The 22,087-nt window shown below is 46.6% G+C and overlaps 2 protein-coding genes across 5 annotated transcripts in view; both read right to left on the bottom strand.

The window, feature by feature from the left end:
- Positions 1–2,114: 2,114 nt before the first annotated feature.
- On the bottom strand, positions 2,115–12,201 carry misp3 (MISP family member 3). The gene is made up of 4 exons (XM_048248205.1): positions 12,066–12,201; positions 6,782–9,180; positions 5,114–5,190; positions 2,115–2,875 (listed from the first exon to the last, which is right to left on the bottom strand). The coding sequence occupies exons 2-4, from the start codon at positions 9,093–9,095 to the stop codon at positions 2,777–2,779; spliced, it is 2,490 nt and encodes an 829-aa protein (XP_048104162.1). The 5' UTR covers positions 9,096–9,180; positions 12,066–12,201; the 3' UTR covers positions 2,115–2,776.
- Positions 12,202–12,606: 405 nt separating this feature from the next.
- Positions 12,607–22,087, bottom strand: part of palm3 (paralemmin 3) — a 30,099-nt gene continuing 20,618 nt past the window's right edge. For 2 of the 4 annotated variants that reach the window (XM_048248209.1, XM_048248210.1), the window contains one exon: positions 12,607–15,300. In XM_048248209.1, the coding sequence (XP_048104166.1) occupies positions 14,240–15,300 (1,061 nt within the window). In that variant the 3' untranslated portion in view covers positions 12,607–14,239. The remainder of the gene's footprint in view (positions 15,301–22,087) is intronic. The other 2 variants (XM_048248206.1, XM_048248207.1) reach the window with 1 other exon arrangement.

The raw sequence follows: 22,087 nt of genomic DNA, 5'->3' as shown, positions 1-22,087 counted from the left end.
GGGTTTTAGGGTATAGATAGAAGAGTCTTTGGTCAAGATAGTAAGAAAAACACAAATGTCGCACAAATAATTTCTCTGTTAAAAAAATGTACTTGCTATTTTAAATGTTTAAATATTTTAAATGACATAGACACCCCCTAGCAAACCAACCTCCATTATGCAGGTGCTAAAGGCCCCTGCTCCTACATTCATTTATCACACAGTAATAATCAATGGAATCTTAAGCCCCCACTGGCCCTTCATGAAACATGTAAAGCCTATTTAAAGCTTACTTACATTCACTATAAATGGGAGGTGTTCCATCACAGTACTGTAGATTTGATCATCTCGTGATACCATCTTTTATTAATACATTGAATAAGCCGTTATACTCTATTGGTGTGAACCTATACCTCCCCTGTAGAGCCCCACCCAGTGGTCATGGGACTGCTGCCCTGTGGCACGGTCAGGGTGCAGAGTGTCCAGATGCTTGAAGGCCAGATGTCAACCCCTTCGTTATGGGGGAAGACAGCAACCAAAGGCCATGCCATTTCTCAGATCAAAGCAATCAGGACAAATGTAAAACAGACTCTTCCCCTCTGGCATGCAAAGACAAAGGCACTCCCTTCACCCTCTTTTATGGGCACCCTTGAACAGCTGATAATGTATGTATGCAAAGCACTCATAACTAGCTCTTATTTTCTTCCTCCTCCGTTCCCTCTCTCCCTCTATCCTTTTCTACCTCTCATTTACTCACTCTCTCTTTTACACAAAGGAGCAAACCAGATGAGTCAGAGCATAGCCCACAGTAGCCATCACTGCCACAAAGGCAGGGGATGACATGAGAGAGAGACAGACACACACACACACACACACACACACACACACACACTCACACACTCACACACACACACTCACACACACACACACGCACACTCACACACACACATTGGGGAGTGGAAATACGGTACATTTCATATAACTGGCTATTTGAAATTTATAACGCAATCCCTCACATGGTCCATATGCTTATGTGTCATATCATATACTTTGTGTCATGTGAAGATTGACACATTCTTAGCTGTGTCAGTGAAATTCTGGCCTGCAGCAGTCTCATGATTGGATGGCACTGCTCAGGAAACGAGAGCCATCCTTACCATGTGACTGGAGCATTTAAGAGAAGTGATCTAGCATCTCAATCTGACCATTTTTTTTGCCTCTCATGAAGTAGCCTACTCAATTATTCTTACAGTAAGATGTTAGCCTTTGCCTGCTATCTTCCACTGAGTCAGAATGATTTAATTTGTCCACAGTATGTTGCATTGCTTAAACAGGCTTTAGGTGCTGCTTTTTATTAGAATTCCTATGCAGATCTCTGAGCTTACCACACACACACACACACACACACGCCATGCGCATGCGCCATGCCGCATGCGCACGCCGCGCCTGCGCCGCATGCGCGCATACCTGCGCCGCACACACACACACACACACACACGTCGTCTTAATGAGGCATTCAATTATTAATTGAGGATTGGAGAATTCACTAAAGCGTGGTGTGCTGATCTCACTCACTACACTGGAACTTTTCCCAGGTCCCCTCCTCCCAAACCCAGTCCGGTCTCCACCAGGCTTGTGCAAAATTCCAGAATTGAATTGAAACTGCCTCTTTAATTCCAATTCAATTCTTGAATTTCACTTGCATTTCAATTGAGGTAGCAAACAGGAAGCAGAATTGCAATGGGAATTGTGCACAACCCTGGTCGGTCTCCACAGAAGCCCCTCTGCCAATCACACGGAAATCACCAATCACCACTTCACAGGGACACTTTTTCAGACGTGAAACAGCCCTGACCGTTGATCCCCAGGGCCACTAAGAAGGATTTGAATGCCTTGAATGGCACAACTCCCTGATATTAATGAGCTGGGAGAACAATAGGCAGTGTGGGAGGAGTGGCGTTGCCATGCGGTAATGACTGGGCTGCTCTCAGACACACTGGGCACGCTGGACTTCTGAGGGATTCATAAGCGTCATGTAAGCTATCGCTAACCGCTCCATTGTGTGCCTCCCTTGGTCTGAGGTGAAATACAAGTATGGCGGTAAAACAACAAGCAAAGGAACATAACCAGACAGCTGGCAAAGAAAGCTGATTTATTACAGATAATATTTTGTTCCTTCAACTGCTCTACTGAGAGATTTGTTATCATCATTAGTAATCTTTAATGCTGAACCATCATGGAGAAGGTGCATTATATACAGAGGTGTATTTCATGTGCACCCTTTTACATAATTACAATCTGGTCCAACTGACAGCTAATCTTAAAACATTAGTATGTTGTAATTTTACACTCATGACAATATAATATCTACTCATGTTAAATAAGTTATGTACTTGTTAAAGTTATTGCACGGATGAATAAGGAGTTCTACAGTAATCATGTCATAATTAATTGACTGTAGCTTGTTACAGGTATAGTAAGCTAAAAAAGAACATGGAAGAGAATGTTCTTGTGATGGCTGAACACTAGGGTACCCTGCAACCTGTTACAGCTGTGGCCTGGGCTGCTGCAGGCTTTCATTTGTGGAGTCACTAACCATCTGATGGCACTGGAGTTAGGAGCAGGAACGTTCTTCTAACATTCACACAATTCCACCAAAATTCCACCGCTCCTAAACAGTCCCATTCCCAATCCAGCGTCCCAACATGCCCGCTGGCCAGTATTCCCACATCCCCAAAAGGCATTCCCAGTATCCTGGCGCTCCCGTGCCCCCCAACAGTGCGCGCTCGCGCTGCGGTCAGTCCTCCTGGCCGTTGACCATTCCCGCCTCCCAGCGCTGCACCAGTGGAGTCTTCTGCCGAGGGGTCCTGACAACACCGAAGGGACTTTTCAGGGCCTGAGTAAAAAAGGAACAAGGCATTAATAAAGCCAAGCCAACTCAGACAGTCAGATGTATCCTCCCCTGAGTCAGCGATAAATTAATCAGTGATGAGTTCATATATTATTGGTTGAAGGTCTGCTCTATCTGGACCATGTCCTTTTCCCCCCTTGAAGATGGAAGTGCATATTTGACCACATAAGAGGACCCATAAGTGCACCCAGGTGGACCCCTCACAGGGAGGTTAAGGGTGATGTGTCTGTCTGTCTGTTTGTCTGTAATCTCTGGCTCCTGCCAACAGGGCTGATATTGCTGCTCACTCACCTCCATCTGAATGCATCACCTCCACCTCAAGCTGCTGAAGCCCAGCTGGGACTCGGGACAAGGCTCTCACTTATTCTTTTGTCTGGGCGAAGGGCTCGGCATCTATTCGTGTGACAGCACCCACAGATTCCAGGACAGGGTTTGCCCAGGGTGTTACTTAGAATGCTACAGTACTTTGGTGTTCCACCCCAGATAGCAATTTCCTTTGGGCCGGATCCGCATAAAAGCCTTTAGATCTGCCTGTAGCGGACATACGGTATCTGACTGTGGACCAGGTCTGCTCCTGATAGAGGTTTCAGCTCTGCTAGCAATTCTGTTTTATCACCTGTTTACAGATTTGTCCCAGGTCCGATTTCAACTCAACTGGAAGTCAGGAGATGCGTTTAAAATACAAAACACTGATTTGATTTCAATATTGATCATATGCTCGTTTCATTATTTTTATTATTACCTAGCATAGCAGTGGTAAAAGTAGTCAATTGTTGTTTGTGTCAGATCAAACAGTATGAGACAACCCCATATTCTTGCCACGCATGCAGAAGTCCAAGCAGTAACATTAATCAAGGATCTTTGGTTTGCTCACTATCAATCTTTTGACATGATTGGCCAGCCTGGGGTTGGACTAGGACGCAGCCCAACTTTTCAAGGTAGGCTATCTGCTTTTTATCTCTTATCTAACAACAAGCAGCCGAGCGATTGATCACTTTACTGTAAGGTTATACTAGGCCTATTATTTTCCAGCAATATAGGCTAGCTTAGCTTGAGCAAAACAGCCATCACAATAACTATTTTGGAAAAAACAGTGATAACGCTAACAGGATCACTGATGATAAAAAACGAGTGTAATTGTGACTTAGCCTATTTTCAAAAAGGAATAAATGGCTAATGTTTATTTTGTGTTGTTTCAGATTGACCATATGGAGATGACTGAGAGACAGCCTGAATATCGATGGGAACAGTGGAATTAACACGAGATCAACTTTGTCTGGGATTGCACTTCTACAGCCAGGTTGTTGAATAAAAACATAAGACACTTATGTGTAAACTTTTTTTTTACCTCCCTATTGTGTTTGTAGCCTAGCTTATGTTTATCAGTTGAGCTGTTGAGAAAACAAACTTTAGCCTTGGTGAACCTATAACGAACCTGCTAGCAAATGTGTAGCAAACAGATTTTTCAGGATAATTAATTAGGCCACCAATCACATTTCACATGTCAAAGAAAGCCGGCTGATATCTGATAAACGGGTCCGTACCACACACACAATAAGCAGACCCGTATTGCATATGATAAGCAGATCTGGAACACGTCAGTATATCATACGGAACTGGGCCAGTCTTAGCCATTATTGGCACCAGATTCATCAAACAGATCCAGACCAATTTTGGACCGATGTGCGTTTGGACGCCGGATCAGGTCCATTATGCAGATCCGTGCCGGACGTTGTGGTAGGTATGGCCCAGTTCCGTCCCAGTGTATGTTTGCTATCTAGGACTGCAACAAAGTGCAGAAAGTTTTTGATGGAGAAGTTTGAATCTAAGAGGGCTCTGTGCTGGAGGAAGGCTGTAAATGCAGCATACCCTGAAGACTGTAGGTAGAGGTAATAGGGTTTCATGTTTCTTTTTATTGATTTCAGCTCCACAATTACATCCCTGTCACAAAGCTCAAGGATATTGCTCAGGATATTGTTCAGCAATATCTAGATGCAATAAACCCTGACAGCACTGTACATGACAGTAGCTGCCATATAAGGTATAAAATGATCCAATGAAATGATAGGCAGAATAAGAACACAATATGGAGCAGTTTGTGTGTGTGTGTGTGTGCGTGTGTGTGTACATACACATGTTTGTGTGTGTGTGTATGTACACATGTTTGTGTGTGTGTGTGTGTGTGTGTGTGTGTGTGTGTGTGTGTGTGTGTGTGTGTCTTACCTCCGTTTGCTCCCTGTGAGTTGTGTCTGTCTGGGGTCTGGTCACTGTGAGGTCGGTCTTACCAAGGGAGTACTGGGCTATAGGTGTTGATTACAGAGAGAAAGAGAGAGAGAGAGAGGTTACAGCTAAGGGTTAAGGGTTTTACTAGCATTCACAGCCAGCTCCACCTCAGCTTGTTACAATGGAGGCACCTGACATGGTAACATCCAGTAAAGAGCATAGGTCACGCACCACAGAAACTGTCTGAAAGATTTTTTATTTCTCACACACACCCTTCATGCTGTCTTGATCCATACTTTGTTCAGCACTTTTGTCACACCCACGCATGAATGCACACATACTCACACACACACACACACACACACACAAACACACACCACCTGTGGCAACTGTCAGTGTGGTTATTGCTTATCGTTTAATATGGTGACTACACCACAGCTGATAATACTTAAATAACTGGGCTTTGCATAGAAAACAATGTTTATCACAAGGAACACAGTCTCAGGGGAGAAATGAAACAGGAAGTAGAGTCTATATGAATGTGTGCTCTGTGGGAAATGGGGCTGAAAGACTATTTGAAAGGTCTTAATATCATTAGAGTTCCTGCACTAAGCAGCCAAAGGATATTATCCTTTTAACAATAAAAGGCCAGCTTGCCAGCTGAACTCAGCAAGCTTGCAGCAACAGTTGAGGAAGGGGCGGACTGTTGAAACTGTACTGAGATGAAGGCGACACAGGGTGACCAGGCATAAAAGAGGCCAGGCTTGCTGAGATATATGGCCTTTCAAGGCTGTCCCACGATTGTTTCTCCCACACTTACTTGAGCACGGGTGACAGGCCTGACAGCAGAAAAGGAATTAGGAAACCCAATCTGTGGAGGTGTTGCCCAGTAAGTGTTCAGTGATGAATTAACATGGCAGTGGGAGATGACAGAGTGAACCAGACGCTACAGCCGAGGCCATCGATTAGCCCCTGATTCAATAAGGAACACTTCCCCTCTCCCCTCCACTCTCCTCAATGCCCTGCTACTGCAGCGTCCACTCCAAAAAGCTGACAGACCAAACCTTCACCCTGCAAGCTCCGCTATTAGAGGGTCTCCGTCAGATAGAGGTGGAGCTAGATAACAGGGCTCAAGGTGTGGAGGGTTGCATAAATAGTCATTACTGTAGATCATGAGATCACGGTTATTATAGAGTTCAGAACGAAGGGCCATCAATAAGCGTTCATCTTTGCACACTCTGCAGTTCAGGTGTGAAATTAAATGATTTAAGTTGGACGATTCTGATTAACACCCTGTGATTTATTCCGTCCTCTATTTCTTTGCGGTAGAGGTGCAGAATCACCCAATGCCTCCTCTCATACATGTAGTCAATTTAGGTGAAGTCAGCCAGCCATCCGATCTACGCTGATGTTGCGTAATGAAATGGAGAATATTTTGCATTAATGGCAGAATTGGCCTGAAGCTCTACTAAACTTAAGTGGTCTAGAAAATTGGTGTCTTTCATTTTACGGAGAGACGTAATGGAACTTTTTAAGGCAATTTAGTCACAAAGTCACACCATAGTGCCTCTCTTGCTCTCGCTCGCTCACACACAAACAGACACGCACACACACACACACACACACACACACACACACACACAGACAGAGATAAATTGAAGCCCTCACCTGAAGAGCAGGTCTGAGCGGGTCCGTTGTGGGTGTTCTGTGTCGGGCTGCTTCCCGCCTCCGCCCCCACTGAGCCCTGGTACAGGCTGGTCCTCTGCTTGCGCAGCTCCCTCTCGCGCTCCTGGGCCTGCCGGATGTCCCGCTCCACCTCCGGCCGCATGGACATGGAGGAGCGCAGCTTGAAGAAGGGGTTCTCCCGCACCATGACCGAGTTGACCTCCTCCCCCTCCCCCTCCCTCTCCTCCTGCTCCGTCTTCACGTAGGGTGGCGAGGGAGCGGCCGCTACCGTCCCAGCGTCCACTACGGTCACCGCCTGCTCTTCGGTCAGATGGCCTGGGGAAGTGTGTGGCGTCCACTCGGGGTACGACAGGGGCATCTGGGAGATGTGGTGACCCTCCATGATGATTATCTGGCTGCTGGTGCCCTCCGACAGGCCCGGCCCGCAGGTGGCCGGCGCGTGGCTCTGGCGCGGGGAGAGAAGCTCCAGGCTGTGCCTCCGCTCACTACCACAGGTGGAGGAGGCGGACGACTCGTCGCCCAGAGCCTCCAGGGTGGACAGGTCACTCGCTGACACCGACGCGGTCCTCTGGCTGGCGCCGGCGTTGGTGGGCATCTCCTGGGGCTGCTGGAAGGCCTCGAAGAGCAGCTTCCTCTCGCGCAGCTGCCGGACGGTGCCCTTCTCGTAGAAGCCCTGCACGCGTCCGAGCTGGACCAGGTCCTGCTCGCGCTGCGTCTCCTGGCTGATCTCGCGCTGCATCTTCTTCCCGGCGAACTGCCGCTCCTTGCCCTTGTCCTTGACCGTCTTGGCGGGCGGCAGTGTCTGGGAGAGGATGGGCCTCCGGATAGGAATGTCCACAAACTCCTGCTCCTTGTCCGAGAGGCTCAGGCCGCGGGCCTGCCGCAGGCTCTGCTCTCGCTCGGCCGCCAGGCGGATCTCCCGCTCGATGGGGGTCTCGTTGGCCGGGGGCTTGCAGGGCTCGGGAGAGTTGGACAAGGGGGTTCTGGTGGACACCTCTGCCGAGAAGTCGGCCGAGACGCCGCTGTCACTCTGGTTGTCGTCGTACGGGTCCTCCATCCTGCAGGCCTTCAGTGGACCAGCAGCATTAGCTCCTCCTTTGAGTTGTGCTGTTTCTGTGCAGCGGCCGTCCACTCCCTCTGCCCGTCCTTCCTCCTGCGCCTCAGCCGTGTGAGTGCTGGCAGCCGTCTGTTCTCCGTTTGTTTGTCCACTTTCTCTCTCCCCCTCTCCCTCCCCCTCCGCTCCGGCCTCTCTCAAAGGCTCTTTCAACACAACAGGGCTGGCACCAGAGCTCTCTGCCACCTGATTGGCCAACTTCCTGGCAACAGTTTCCATGGGTGGAGTTTCCTCACACACCTGTTGCCCTTCCTGGTTTTCCTTGAGCACAGATGGGCTGTGTGGCTGTTCCTCCCCCTGCTGGTCACCTGCTGCTATAGCAGCATCAGCTTCAATCGGTGCCTCCTCAGCCAGGGGCAGCTGGCTGGTCAGAGCCGTGGGCAGGTCTAGGGGGCGACACACAGATGACCGCCGGGAGCCGGACGGCGTCGGGGCCTTGCCGCTGGTGCTGTCCCGCCTGACCCACTGCTCCCGCGCCAAACTGAAGTCCAGAGGCTGGTGGTCCACACTTAGGTCACCTGCGTCCACGCCGCCGTCAGACAGGAAGACCGGAGAGTCGGGTGCGTCCAGTGGCTCTTGTTCAGTTTCATCTGAGGGATCCTCTGTTACCCCTGAAACCTCCTGTGGGTTGGACGCATTCATCAGGGTGTGTCCACGCTCAGTCAGATCTCCTTCCTTTTCATATGCATGACCCTCAGCTTGCTCAACTGGTTCTGAGCTGTTGGTGGATTGCTGCTCACTATCTACTTCTTCTGGGGTCTCCACAGCGTGGACAGAGGGTGGCGCTGCCTCTTCCTGGCTTCCTTCTTTCACCTCACCCTCCTCAGTTTGGTCGGTCCCCTCCAGCTGAGGCGTAGGTGGACAATCCCCAGAGAGGACCGGACCCTTCCCACTCACAGACTTCACACAGGTGACCTGACCGTCTGCCCCAGTGACCCCCTCAGCAAGTGATGTGCTGTTAGTGTCTGAGGGAGGAACCGAGTGACCATCACCAGTCCCTCCAGGACCGTCCACTGCCTCGGTGTGAGGATCAGTGGGCTCCGCAGAGTTGGATTCCCCCTCAGTTGTCTTGCGAGCTTCTCCGTCGGACAGAGAGTCCAGATCAGCGGCCGAGTATGCCTCGCTGACCCGCTCGTCTAGGGAATCGGTGCTCTGGGGGCTGGCCATGGAGTCTGTCGCCATGGTGTCGTGCCTTGTTGTCCTGCTTTGATTGGTTGACGTGGAGCCAAGGGGTTGTTAAAATTCCAGTTCTCCGCAGGCAGTCAATCTAAACATGCAGAACACTGGCAAGATTGATATATGCAGGGCACCACAAAGTTTTCAACTTTTCCAACTTTGAAATACTACACACACACACACACACAGAGACTCACATACAGTACACACACACCCATACACCCACACACACACACACACACACACACACACACACACACACAGTGCAGAAACACAAAAGCATACATAAAAAGTGAAGAAACAAAGGAACAGGGAGTGCAGAAAGTGCACACCGATCTCTTGATCATTTCAGCTGCATAACCCCCTCCTCCAGCACTTGTACTATTCTGTCATGTAAAAGCATGTGTCTCCCCAGCCTTACTTTAAGCACTGTTCCCAATGGATTTCTATCCTCCTGATGCTCCAGGCTTATCCATTACATATTCCCCATGTGTAGGTCCTCAATTTGCTCTGCTAGCGAAGGATTTGGAGCTTTTAATTAGATCACCTAATCCATATTCCAAAAAGGCCCCAATCACAGAGAGCGCCAGAGACAGATTGGAAGAAATATTACTCCTGCTGAGCTGCTCCCCTAATGAGAAGACACGGAAGGTTCCCACATTCCCTTCGATTTTTTTTTGGCCCATCCCTGGTGTGATACAGATTGTGGCTGTACGAGTGGGTGATTATGTGGGCACAGCGTGTTAATCTGCCCTGTCCACTGAGGTGAGGCGTCCGTCCGCGACTCTCGTCTGCTGAGGTGAGAGAGCTTCAGGAGGCCAGAGCAACATGGGAAGTTTCCTGCTGAATCGCGGCAGCCTTTAATCAGCTTACAGCTCTTGAGAACAGCTCAGTGCACTGCCCTGCGCGTTATACGGTATTATGGCCGTGTCGACCTGCTGACCGCCAGGCCTCCTCATGCTCATACCCCCGTCCCGGTCAGCCTCGGTCAGTCCAAATCCCTCTCTCTGGCAAATCTCAATCCCCACTTTCCTTTTTTAGTTCAGGTCTTTCATTATTGCTACTCTCAAGATCTCAGCATATGACCTCCATCTCTCTCTCTCTCTCACACACACACACACACACAAATAATCTCTGCCCCCACCATGAACTTTCTGAGTCTTCAGTTTTATTTCCACTCTATTCCTTATTTCTCTCACTCCACCTCATCTTCTCTCTTCATCCCTCTCTCCTGCATCCTCCTCTGTGTGACATCCCACTGCACAATGTCCACTTGTCTGCATTCATATATCACGCTCAGTTTTTCAATAACTTCAGACAGCCTGTCTGTCACTCACTCTGATGCACGTCCTTATGCTCCCCTCCAATCTCTCAGTCACAGAACATTTGGAGGGACAAACCAAAACAAAAACAAACTTTCTTTGCTCACTGACCCGTTCAGGTTTTTTGGCAGACACTCGGGGGAGGATGATTAGCGAAGGAATGTAGGCCACAGACCGCTGGTGATGAAATGGCCGCCACATGTGACCACGCGGTCCCACCCACCCTGGCCGGCCCACCCCAAATCTGAGGGACATGGCGTCCGAGCCCTCGCAACTCCACATGCTGAGGGTCTGGCTGGGAACAACAGGCCCATGCTGAGGTCAGCCAACCCAAACGCAAAGCCTGCTCTCCCTCTTTATCCAAATATGCAGAACAGGGCCCAGTGAAACTGGCTTCAGTTCATTAAAATGGGCAAATCAATTAATTATTCATGGCTATAAAACTAAGTTCATAGACTAAAAAGACTAGAAGTTCATAAACTCATGTGTGAAGTCGTGGTTGTGTATTTGAAGCACACGTTATTATTGTGTGTGTGCATAGTTCAGTGACAGCAAACGTATCCCAGTCTAATCTCAGCTATTGACTGCTGCTTTTCTCCCCTGCAGTTCATTTCATATTTGCATTGAGGAATGAGTAACTAAATAAGGTTACTCCATCCCTCCGAAAATATTCTTTTCATCTCGCAGGAATGGGGAAGAGTTATTTGGCGTCACTTTTAAAGGAGTCGGTGGAAAATTAACTACAAGGATAATGTTACAGCTTTACTTCCATTAAGCGCCGCTAGCCAGAGGGTGGAAAACTGCTATTGTCTGTTTTCAAATTCCCATGGTGGGCTGACAATGTATTTCATAAAAGGATTCCTACATGGTATTCACCATATATTGGAAGAACTAAAAATACTTTGCTTGTGTATTGATTTTTGCATTTTGCTAAGCAGTAGATTAACATCCAGAATCTGTCCAACTGATGCTAAATTAGCATTGCACGTGTTCCCAATGATGCATTGCAAGTTTCTGTTTCAATATTGGCAGTTATAAATTTCCTCTGTTCCCACAACAGCATGAAGCTAAGCAGGTGCCACGCACTGTAATTCAATTAGGTTTGGATTAATATTCCATAACGGGATTAAAATTGGCCCATCAGTATTCCCTCTCCTCACAAAACACTGTATGAAAGACAAGCTGCAGAGCTATTACTAAAGTGTAGTTAAATCACTGTGTTTAACACCAACTCATTCATCTTTAAGACAGTAAAAAGAGCGCATTCCCCCTAACTCTCACATGTACAGTGTGTGGTTTAATCTATGTTGCATTATTTCATTTTACCATTTGATTTGACCATGTGAATGTGCATATAAAAGTGATAATAAATAAATAAAGTGAATAACACAAATTACAATGTATAGCCAGACATAACAGATCTACACACTTTGGGTGTAGTAGATGACCAGTACAGCTGGACACTAATGTTGTTTAAAGTAAGTTGGTCTGTGTTTGGAGCATACACACATATTTGCAAACCTCATACTTACATTCATAGGCCAGCTAAGTGGATTGTAATATTATGGAGGTCAATAATTCTGCAGCTACATGTACAGTGAAACTCAAGTCGGTAAATAAGTAATAGGAATAAATAAAACTCCACACACTTTACCTGCACTGGAGATCCTCTCGCTCACAACTGAGGGTCCAGAACTTTAGTCAGTCAGTCACATTTAAACACACGGTGCTGGTGATGTATTACTGTAGTCCCAACCTGCCTACCAACACTCTAAATCCCTCCTCTCCTAATGCATACAGGTTAACACCACACACACACACACACACACACACACACACACACACACACCTAACAGTCTCTCACCCCACCCACTCCTGACTCCTCCGCCCATACACAAGGCATGCAATTAAACACACTGTTGGTTTGTCTCACATGTAAAGCTGCAGTGAATGGCACAGTAGAAATGTGGGCTTGCAGCCGTAATCCTCTGAGCAGACCCACAGACCCACATATCTTTGGCATCCGCAGCAGGCTGAGCTGATTTCCAGCCCAAAACAATGGAGCAGACATCTCGCTAGCAGGGTGCCCCTGCAGTCTATATCACCTAGTACACCCCGTAATGCTTCCAACAACTTTCTCCTCAGGAGGGAGTCATCCATCTTGTGCTGGGGTAAACAAAGTCACACAATTGCAGAGTGTTCTGAATGATGACCGAAAAAAATATATTTTCACCTTGCATTTGACATCTCCATTATATTATGAACGAAGAATTTGATGCTTATTTCAGTGATAGCTGTCAACTTGTAGTTACATCAGAATAAACAACACTTTACAATTTGTACAAGTGGATACAGGTCAATGTTAAAAAAATACACACACAGACTTTTACACACACACACACACACACACACACACACACACACACTTGCACAATGTTTCTCAGTTGCCAAAGCAGTCAATACATTGATATTGTGTAACATTCACATAGTTTCTTTCATTCCAAAAAGTAACCTATTGCAGAGCAAATATTCCATACAATAAAAATGCACCACTCCCTCATCTAGGTTGGGCGCTACACATAAACACTCACTGCAAGAAAATCCTTGTTCTTTTGTGTTCAACTTCTACTCTCCATTTGGTGCAATTCAAAGCAATCATTTGACAAAACAATTAAAATATTCTCAGTTTAAAATGAAAAACAAAAAACAAAAATAGAATCAAACAAAATCACATGGTGTCCAAGTATAACACCGTAGTGTCAGCCCTCTTGAAGGAACCCACATAAGACCCTCAAATGATTCATGGAGTGTCCAGGCCTGTGGGGAGTGGACATAAGTGTGTCCAGGCCCTTGGAGAGTGGACTGTGCTTTAGGATGAAACGGCTCAAGAAGTGACAGGACAGTCGTGCAGAAATCTCTGCCTTCACAGTGTGTGATGTAACGTCATGTGAGTGCAATACTGAAGGCACAGCACCAGCACTGCAGCGCCTCCAAACAGAGTCGGGGTCAGTTCAGAAGACCTTTAAAGAGTCTGGGTCAGTTCAGAAGACCTTTAAAGAGTCGGGGTCAGTTCAGAAGATCTTTAAAGTGACGATGCCTCAAGAGCGCCACACTTCAGAGGGAGAGTGGAGGGGTCCACGGGCGTGGCACATCATCAGTCCCTGACCGCGCCCTCACAGTCGCCGTGCCAAAAGTCCACATGATCTCTGGGAGGGGCAGTTTCAGTCCTCCGGTGTCCCTCCGTGCCATCCCCGCCCAACAGAGTCATGTCCAGCACAGACGCAGGGAGCTCTAGGGAACAGACCTGCACTGACCGCTCCAAAACCGCACAGACACCTCGGGAGGCAAAACAGAATCACTTTCAAAAATATAATCAATCATCTTCCCTTACTACCCTACTGTAGTCTGTCGGGCACAAAGCAACTCAACTCAGCTGTGAGTTATGACAGTGGGGCACTTGAAGTGAGTGAGTGAGTGAGTGAGTGAGCGAGCGAGCGAGCAAGGGCAGTCCTGCCGGAGGGCTTCAGAGGAGATGAAGGAGCGGCTCGGACGGGAGGTGGTCAGCAGTGACGCAGCAGAGCAGGTCTCTCTGGCCTCGCAGGGCCGGCAGGGAGAACAAAAGGAGCCTCAGGACAATAGCAGAGACTGGTGGCCTTTAGTGGCCTCTCCTGTCCCCTGAGGCCCAGCAGAGAGAGGAGAGCGGCAGTAGATAAGGCATTTGAATAACAGTCTTGATAAGATGACGGGGTGGGATGAGAGAAAGGAGAGATATGGATGTGTGTGTGAGGGGGTGTGTGTGTGTGTGGGGGGTGCTGGGAGTATTGGGGTTCACATAACGGAGCAGCACTGGCAGGCTTTCTGTTTGGGGGCATCTACCCCCTCGGCTCGCCGTGGAGCGGAGGCGTCTGTCGGAGGGGCCGTTTTGGGGGTCAGCAGGGGCTCCTGTTCAGCCAGTGGCTCCGGACACGAGGCTTTGGTGGCAGCGTCGTCCAGAGGCACTTCCTGGAACTGGCTTGGGGAACTCGGGACAGGGGCAGGGTCAGGGGCAGGATCAGTAGCCGGGTCAGTGGCCAGAACGGCCTTCTTGCCTTCCTCTCTCTTCAGCTCGTGGGTGTCCGGCTGCTGGCTCTTGTCCTCAGCTGCAGCTGCAGGGGTGGTCTGTACAGCCGGGGAGTACACAACAGCGCCCTCTGTGGGCTGGGGCTGGGGTTGCGCCTCATCAGCGGTGGCCTCTGCAGTCTCTGGCTCAGTTTGGGCTTCGCTGGGCGTCTCTCCATCCTCCCCTCTCTCCATTGCCTCCACTGCCTCCGCCGGCTCGGCTGGCTCAGTGACCTCTGCCTCCGCATCCTTCTCTGCCTCCGCAGGGGCCTCTGTGCTGGACTGGGCTTTAGCGTCTGTGGCCTCTGGCTCCGGGTTCTCTGGGGCAGTGGAGGTCTCAGCCGCTGGGGGTTCAGATGCCACTGTGTGGCTCTCGGGCTCATCCTCCACCTCCACCTCAGCCTCCGCTTCCTCTCCCTCATCCATGATGATCACTCTCTCCGCCCTCATGATGGCCCCTCCGTCATCGTCCACGCCCACGCCCACGCCCTCACCCTTCTCTGCATCACTGAAGCCCAGGAACGTCATGACAACTGGCTTGCTGGTTGGGCCGTTAGATGTGGGCATCACCTCCTGAGCTCCACTCCCTTCTGCAGCAGACGTCGAAAGTGACGCTGATGTTGCCATGACGGCAGCTTCTTCTGGAGTTCTCTGGATCTCGGTAGAAGGCTGCACAGCCTCTGCCTCAGGAGCAGGCATGTCTGTGGCCACCTCGCCATTAGGACCCTTCTCTTCAGCTATCACCGGGGCAACCGAGGTAGCCTTCACATCCTCCTCAGCTCCCACCTCCACTAAGAAAAAAAAATCAATAGAGAGAGAAGAGAGTGTGAAATTGAGTGGAAATTGCAGCTAGCCATTTTCTCTGAACTTGAAGTGCTCTTGCCAGTAGATATCACATCCTCTAACATTATCACTTCTGCAAATAGACCTCAAGTGCAATAAAGAATACAGTTTGCACTTATTCAGTCCGACATGAGGATGAATGGTGGACGGAGGACAGAGGTTGAGAATGTTTATTAAAGTCCAGAGGACAATAATTGAATTAAACTGAAGCAGTTTAATTTGAGGTTGAGGTGAGGTTGAACAAGTTGAGGTGAGGTTGAACAAAGTTTCCTGGAGTTTGTGATGAAATATAAGCAAGTGGTTGAATTAAACTACATCAGTGGTCCCCAAACTGAGGGCCAGCTCACTATTGGTTACCATCTACTTTCTACGGATTTACTGGCTACCGATTATATCTCGTGAACAAACTCTTGCATAAACTGTTGTTGCTCGAGGCTTTGGATTATCGGACTCTATAACCTTGATCGTCAAACTTTTCTGTCAAACGTTAACGTTAAACGTTAAGCCAGTATCAAGGGCTGCAAATAATACCGGGCCAAGGAAACGATATCTGGAAGAAGAAAGCATCAAATTCCTTCTAACGTCTCTCAAAACTAGTGACTCAATATAAAAGTGAGATCTTCTCAGATTACTTACCCGCTACCTGTGTTCGAGTTATCAAGGAACTGCACGATATCGCTGTTGCTAGCCAACTAGCAAACAAACGTTTAAAAAAAACAGTTGACACCGGCGAGCCCTCGCCACGACCGATATGCCTCCCCTCAGCTGTGCACCAGGCTGCGACTCATGCGTCCTTCTCAGCGAAAAGATAGTGGAACTCGAAGCCAGAATAGCGACCCTCCATCAGATTGAGAAGGATGAACAGTTCCTCGACACCATTCTCTCCGTAAAATAACGTTACCTCTCTTACACACACAAATGCCAGATGCCCTGATTTCACTCTGTCCTCCAATACTTTAACCATGCCATGCACTAATGCAACTTCTGTCCCTGTTGCCTCTCCCGGCCTCTGCTGAGAACCAAGCCTGCTCTGCTGGCCAGCTCCACTCCACACCAGCCTGAGCCATGGCGTGAAGCAAGCATCACAAGCACGGCAGACGGTCCGACGGCACTCAGGCCCAGCCCAACCTATACGACTGGAAAATCGCTATGCCATTCTGACCGAGGATGAGGAGCCCCTCCAGCCCGAGACAACCATCCTGGTCCCTCCTCAAAGTCGGCGCCCCCCCGACCCCTCCTCCCCGGACCTCATCAACCTCCACCCTGGTCATCGGCAGTTCCATGGTTAGAGACCTCTGCATTCCCCCATCATGTAGCGGTCCCTCCAAGGTCTACTGCTTCCCTGGTGCCAAGGTCCTTGACATCCAGCAGAAACTCCCAAGCATCCTGGCCTGCCACTCCAAGGTCAACAACATCATTGTACACGTGGGCACGAACGACATCAGAGATAAGCAGTCAGTAGCACTGCAGGAAAACTACAAAACTCTCATCACCACTCTGATGGGCACAGAAAAACGCTTTGTCATCTCTGGGCCTCTCCCTACCTACAGAAAAGGTGCTGAGAGATGGTCCAGACTGTTCGATCTCCACACCTGGCTCAAACGCTACTGCGCTTCCCTAAGCATCCCCTATGTCAACAACTGGGGCTTGTTCTGGGAGAGGCCCAGTATGCTGAAGCGTGATGGTCTCCACCCAAACCAACATGGAGCCAGGCTACTCTCTGACAACATAAGCCCACACTGAGACATTGACATTCTGTAGAAAATATTACAGATTCACGCCCCCAGGTATTGATTCGAATGGCATTATACATGTGGATGAGTCTGAGAATGTTTTCTGCAGGGTAACATACAATACTACTACCATAGATCAAGCTGTGTCATGCAATAGCATGACTTATGCTTATAGTTCTATTCCAACGTTGATTTCTACCCAACGTATAGTAAAAAGAAAAGACAAATTTAAAACTAGAAACCTAACAAATATTCTTTCCATACCTCAGCATATTCCTCAAAAGCCAGAGGCATTTTCAGCTAACATGGGTTTACTAAATATAGGTGCACTTACTACCAAAACCTTTGCAATCAATGATTTTATTAGTGAAAAAAAATTGGATTTTCTGTTTCTTGTTGAAACCTGGCTGACTTCAGACAGCTTAAGCTGTTCTTGTTGAGACTTGTCCCCAAATTATAATTTCTTCCACTCAATTAGACAAGGCAAACGAGGTGGTGGAATTGCCTCCATTCTCTCAAACAAATATAGTTGCACACGAGTCAACTTTGGCGAATTCGCTTCCTTTGAGTATATTGCCCTCACTCTGAAGGCTGACCCAGCTGTACTTCTATTAACCTTATACCGCCCTCCTAAACTATGGACTGGCTTTCTCGACCAGTTTTCTGAACTTATGTCGCTCATCATCACTAGCTATGATCGGATAATTGTAAATGGCTTAACTTCAATATTCATGTCAATAAGACAACTGATGCTAAAGCCAGTAAGTTCCTTAATGTGTTGGACAGTTTAGAGCTAAAGCAGCATGTTACAGGACCCACCCACAACCTTGGCAACACCCTCGATCTAGTCATTTCCAGAGGGATAGAAGTCACAGACTTATCAGTAAATGATATAAATATGTCTGATCATCATTGTGTATCTTTTAATATTGTACTACATACTCCAAAAATTCATCCTGAAATTGCAATCAAATCGCGACTCTTGGACATTAGAGCAGAACAGCAGTTCATAGCTCTTATAGACTCCATAAATTTAGATATTTTACATCATCCCATTGATCAAATGGTAGAGGCTCTTAATCGTGAATTAGGCGCTCTGCTTGACAGAGTGGCACCCTTAAAGACTAAAAAAAGGCCCTGTAGCAAACTGACACCTTGGATGAACGAAAATATCCATGATCTAAAAAGATCATGTAGGAAAGCTGAGAGAACATGGAGAAAAACTAAGTTACAGGTTCACCGTGCCATTCTAAAAGAAAAATTGCAAATTATAATAGAGCTATTCGAATGAGAGGAGGAACCACTTCTCTAAGGTAATTGCTGAAAACAGTGGAAACTCTAGGGTGTTGTTCTCTACCATTGATAGGCTATTGCATCAAACACCTTTTGATACACTCAGTCAGGCATCCTCTCTAAGATCTTAAGAATTTGCAGACTTCTTCAAAAACAAAGTCATTTCTATAAGGGAGGCTATTGGTAACACAAGTAATATGTTTGATAGTACACCCAAAACAGCCCCCAAAAATTAAGGTCCTTTAGCACTATTACTCAATCTGAGCTTGGTAAAATTATAACTCAAACCGGCTCCTCAACATGTGTTTTAGATCCAATCCCTACTACATTCCTCAAAAAGTATATGATGGCTTAGCTCCCTTTTTTCTCAAGGTAATAAATACCTCATTAGAAACAGGTATATTTCCAACTGCTTTTAAAACCGCTGTTGTGAAACCTTTACTTAAAAAAGTCAAAACTTGACCATACCAATCTGAGCAATTACAGGCCTATATCAAATCTATCGCTTTTGAGCAAAGTACTTGAAAAAGTTGTTTGCAATCAGTTAAATACCTTCCTCAACGAAAACAGTATCCTTGAAAAATTCCAATCAGGTTTTAGATCAAATCACAGCACAGAAACGGCTCTAGTAAAGATAGTCAATGATCTCAGACTAGCTACCGACTCAAACAAAGTCTCAATCCTTATTCTTCTGGATTTGAGTCGCGGCATTTGACACCATTGATCATAGCATCCTAATTCACCGCCTTGCGAAGTGGGTGGGTCTCTCTGATAATGCTCTAAACTGGTTTCAAACCTACATTACTGGCAGAGATTTTTTATATCAGTCTAGGAGATCATGTATCTGAAAAACATGACTTGCCTTTTGGTGTGGCCCAGGGAGCTGCCTTGGTCCCCTGCTATTTTCTCTATATATGCTTCCATTGGGAAACGTCATAAGTCAGCATAATGTAAACTTCCACAGCTACATGATGATACCCAATTGTATCTTTCTGTGGAGCCAACTAACCCAGATGGCCTTTGCTCCCTCACTGCATGCCTAACCTCCATTAATCAGTGGATGAGCAAAAACTTTTTGAAACTAAATGATGACAAAACAGAGGTACTTCTGGTTGGACCAAAACTAAAGCGAGATATTATTCTTAGTAATCTGGGGAACTTGGCACACCAGGTCAAACCAAAAGTAACAAGCCTCGGTGTCATCTTAGATGCAGAGTTAAGTTTTAAGCCCCATATCAGTAAAGTTACTCAGACAGCCTATTTCCACTTGAGAAACATTGCCAAAGTGCGGCCCTTTTAACTCAACAAGATGCAGAAAAACTAATTCACGCCTTTATCACTAGCAGGTTAGACTACTGCAATGCACTTTTCACTGGTCTTCCCAAAAACATCTAAAGAAATTGGCACTCATACAGAACTCTGCGGCTAGACTTTTAACTAAGACTAAGAAGAGAGAACACATCACCCCTGTGTTGGCTGAACTGCACTGGCTCCCTATTTCCTATAGAATTGATTTTAAGGTTATGTTAATTACTTACAAAGCTCTGAATGGCATAGCACCTTCATATATCTCTGAGCTTTTAATATCTTATCAACCACAAAGGAAACTTAGATCATCCAATTCTAATCTTTTAATCGCACCCAAAGTGCTCCACAAACAAAGTGGAGAAGCTGCGTTTATCCATTATGCCCCAAAACTATGGAACACCCTGCCTCTGTACATCAAGCAGGCGAGTTCAGTAAATATTTTTAAAAAAGATCTGAAAACATACCTGTACAGGAAAGCTTTTAGTTAACTCATCTTATCCTGTAGACTACATTTTCAGATTATTCTACATCTGCTACTATTGGGGCTTAGCCAGCCAGAAGCAGATGGGCTCCCCCTATTAAGTCAGGTTCTGCTCAAGGTTTCTTCCTGGAATATGGGAGTTTTTCCTTGCCACAGTTGCCATATGGCGTGCTTGTGGGGGGTAAGAGGGTTAAGGCTGCCAGTCTTATGACGTCATTTTCTATATTTTTGATATGTTGCTGAGTATAACATAAACAGCAAAGAAAAGTGATTGATAATGACTGACTGACTATTATTGTGTTACATGCTTCAAATGTAAAGCACTTTGAGCTGCATTCTGTGTATGAAAGGTGCTATACAAATAAAGCTTTATTATTATTATTATTATTATTATTATGCCTGGCTGTAAGAGAGGGCCAGAGACTCGGAGTAAATCAGTAACCATAAATAGCTTAGTGCTGTGAACAACAGAAGCCTACCTTAGTTGAATATTCCATTACATTATCATATAGGCTACTGCAATTTAATACCATTGTTAGCTATGTTTATGTTGTCATCATGCCATATCAGTGTAAAACACTAATAAAAAGACTTTAGCATTTCCAAAAGTATTAGCAGTGAGTCCCAAAAGTATTTCATTCAAAATGTGTGAACTCTGAACTCTGTGTCTTTGCATACACAGCTCAAGTTGTGAACAAGCAATATCCTACAAATAATTTAAAGTTCTCAAACTATGAGAGTTTTATGAAGTGCTGGCAAAAACATCTGAAATCACCTGATGAGAACTTTCTGAACTCGACTTAAACGAGTGAATAGAAAATAGAAATAATTATCCCAGAAAGTCCCAGAAATATGACTTGAATAGAAGTTAGTTAGTTATTAACAATTAATTCATAAACTTTTAGAATACTTTGAGCACTATGCAGTCAGCATAGGCCTCTTACAGTACATTGTTTGAGGTAGGCCTACATTTAATTCCGTTTTCAATGGCAAACGCGAAACAGCGCCAAAATAACCACCAGTGGACAAAAAGAGTATTACATGTGTACTGTTAAAGGGAAACTTGGCAGGATTTCCCCCTCTGCTGGAGAAATTGTGCATTATGCTATTTCAAACTGTGGGAAAAGGTAACGATAAAGCACATGGATTTGTTTACAAGCTAGCGAACTGTTAGCATAAGTTTGGCAGAACTATGTGGATGTTACAAGGTAAGAAACACGATTTAAAACGAGTTTCTTGTTTCTCACTTCTCTTTCCGGGACGGTAAGTCTCAATGTTGCAAGGTTGGTTTTCCGCCTGGGGACGCTAGGCGCAGCGGGGAAAGTCACCATTTTCACCGGAACAGGTCATTTAACCATCCGAATGATTTCTAAACGGGTTTATTACGTTGAAATAGTTGCCAAGTTCCCCTTTAAGACTCGCCATAGAGAATGAATGGGGGTAATTACGGAGGTCATAGTTTGACGATGTCGTACTCCCATGCGGGCCAGATGCTATACACGGACATGTTTTGGGGGGCCACTCAAAATGAGGTGGTGGGCCATAGTTTGGGGACCACTGAACTACATACTGAAACAGGAAGTCTTATCCTAGAGGACCAACACACTGCGGGAGGGACAAGAGCTTACCAAGCAAAACGGAAGAGTGAGGAGCATCACATTAAACAAAACAAGGAGTGCACAGTCTGACAGTAATAAAACAAAACAAGAGTAAAACATGCCAGACACGTCGTTGCATGCATATGCAGATGCATTACAACTAGCAATTGACTGTGAATATGATGTAGTAAAAATGCATAGCTGTGTATTGGCAATACATATCCTGTTCCTAAAGTAAAACTGATTAAATAACATTGTATCTGATGGGTCCAATGTTAAGGTGAGGCCATTCAAACATTCACAGAGAACACTGGAATGATGA

This window comes from Alosa alosa, chromosome 7 (assembly GCF_017589495.1).
Source record: "Alosa alosa isolate M-15738 ecotype Scorff River chromosome 7, AALO_Geno_1.1, whole genome shotgun sequence".
Taxonomy (NCBI): Eukaryota; Metazoa; Chordata; class Actinopteri; order Clupeiformes; family Clupeidae; genus Alosa; species Alosa alosa.
The sequence above is the reverse complement of the archived record's forward strand: the minus strand, read 5'-3'. Positions and strand labels throughout refer to the sequence as shown.

What these genes read in the sequence shown, in the direction of transcription:
- misp3 (XM_048248205.1), bottom strand. Translation starts at nt 9,095, where the DNA reads ATGGCGACAGACTCCATGGCCAGCCCCCAGAGCACCGATTCCCTAGAC. An exon ending in CGCTCAGACCTGCTCTTCAG is followed by an intron (nt 5,191 to 6,781) that starts GTGAGGGCTTCA and finishes CAACACCTATAG; the next exon opens with CCCAGTACTCCCTTGGTAAG. An exon ending in CTCACAGGGAGCAAACGGAG is followed by an intron (nt 2,876 to 5,113) that starts GTAAGACACACA and finishes TTTTTTACTCAG; the next exon opens with GCCCTGAAAAGTCCCTTCGG.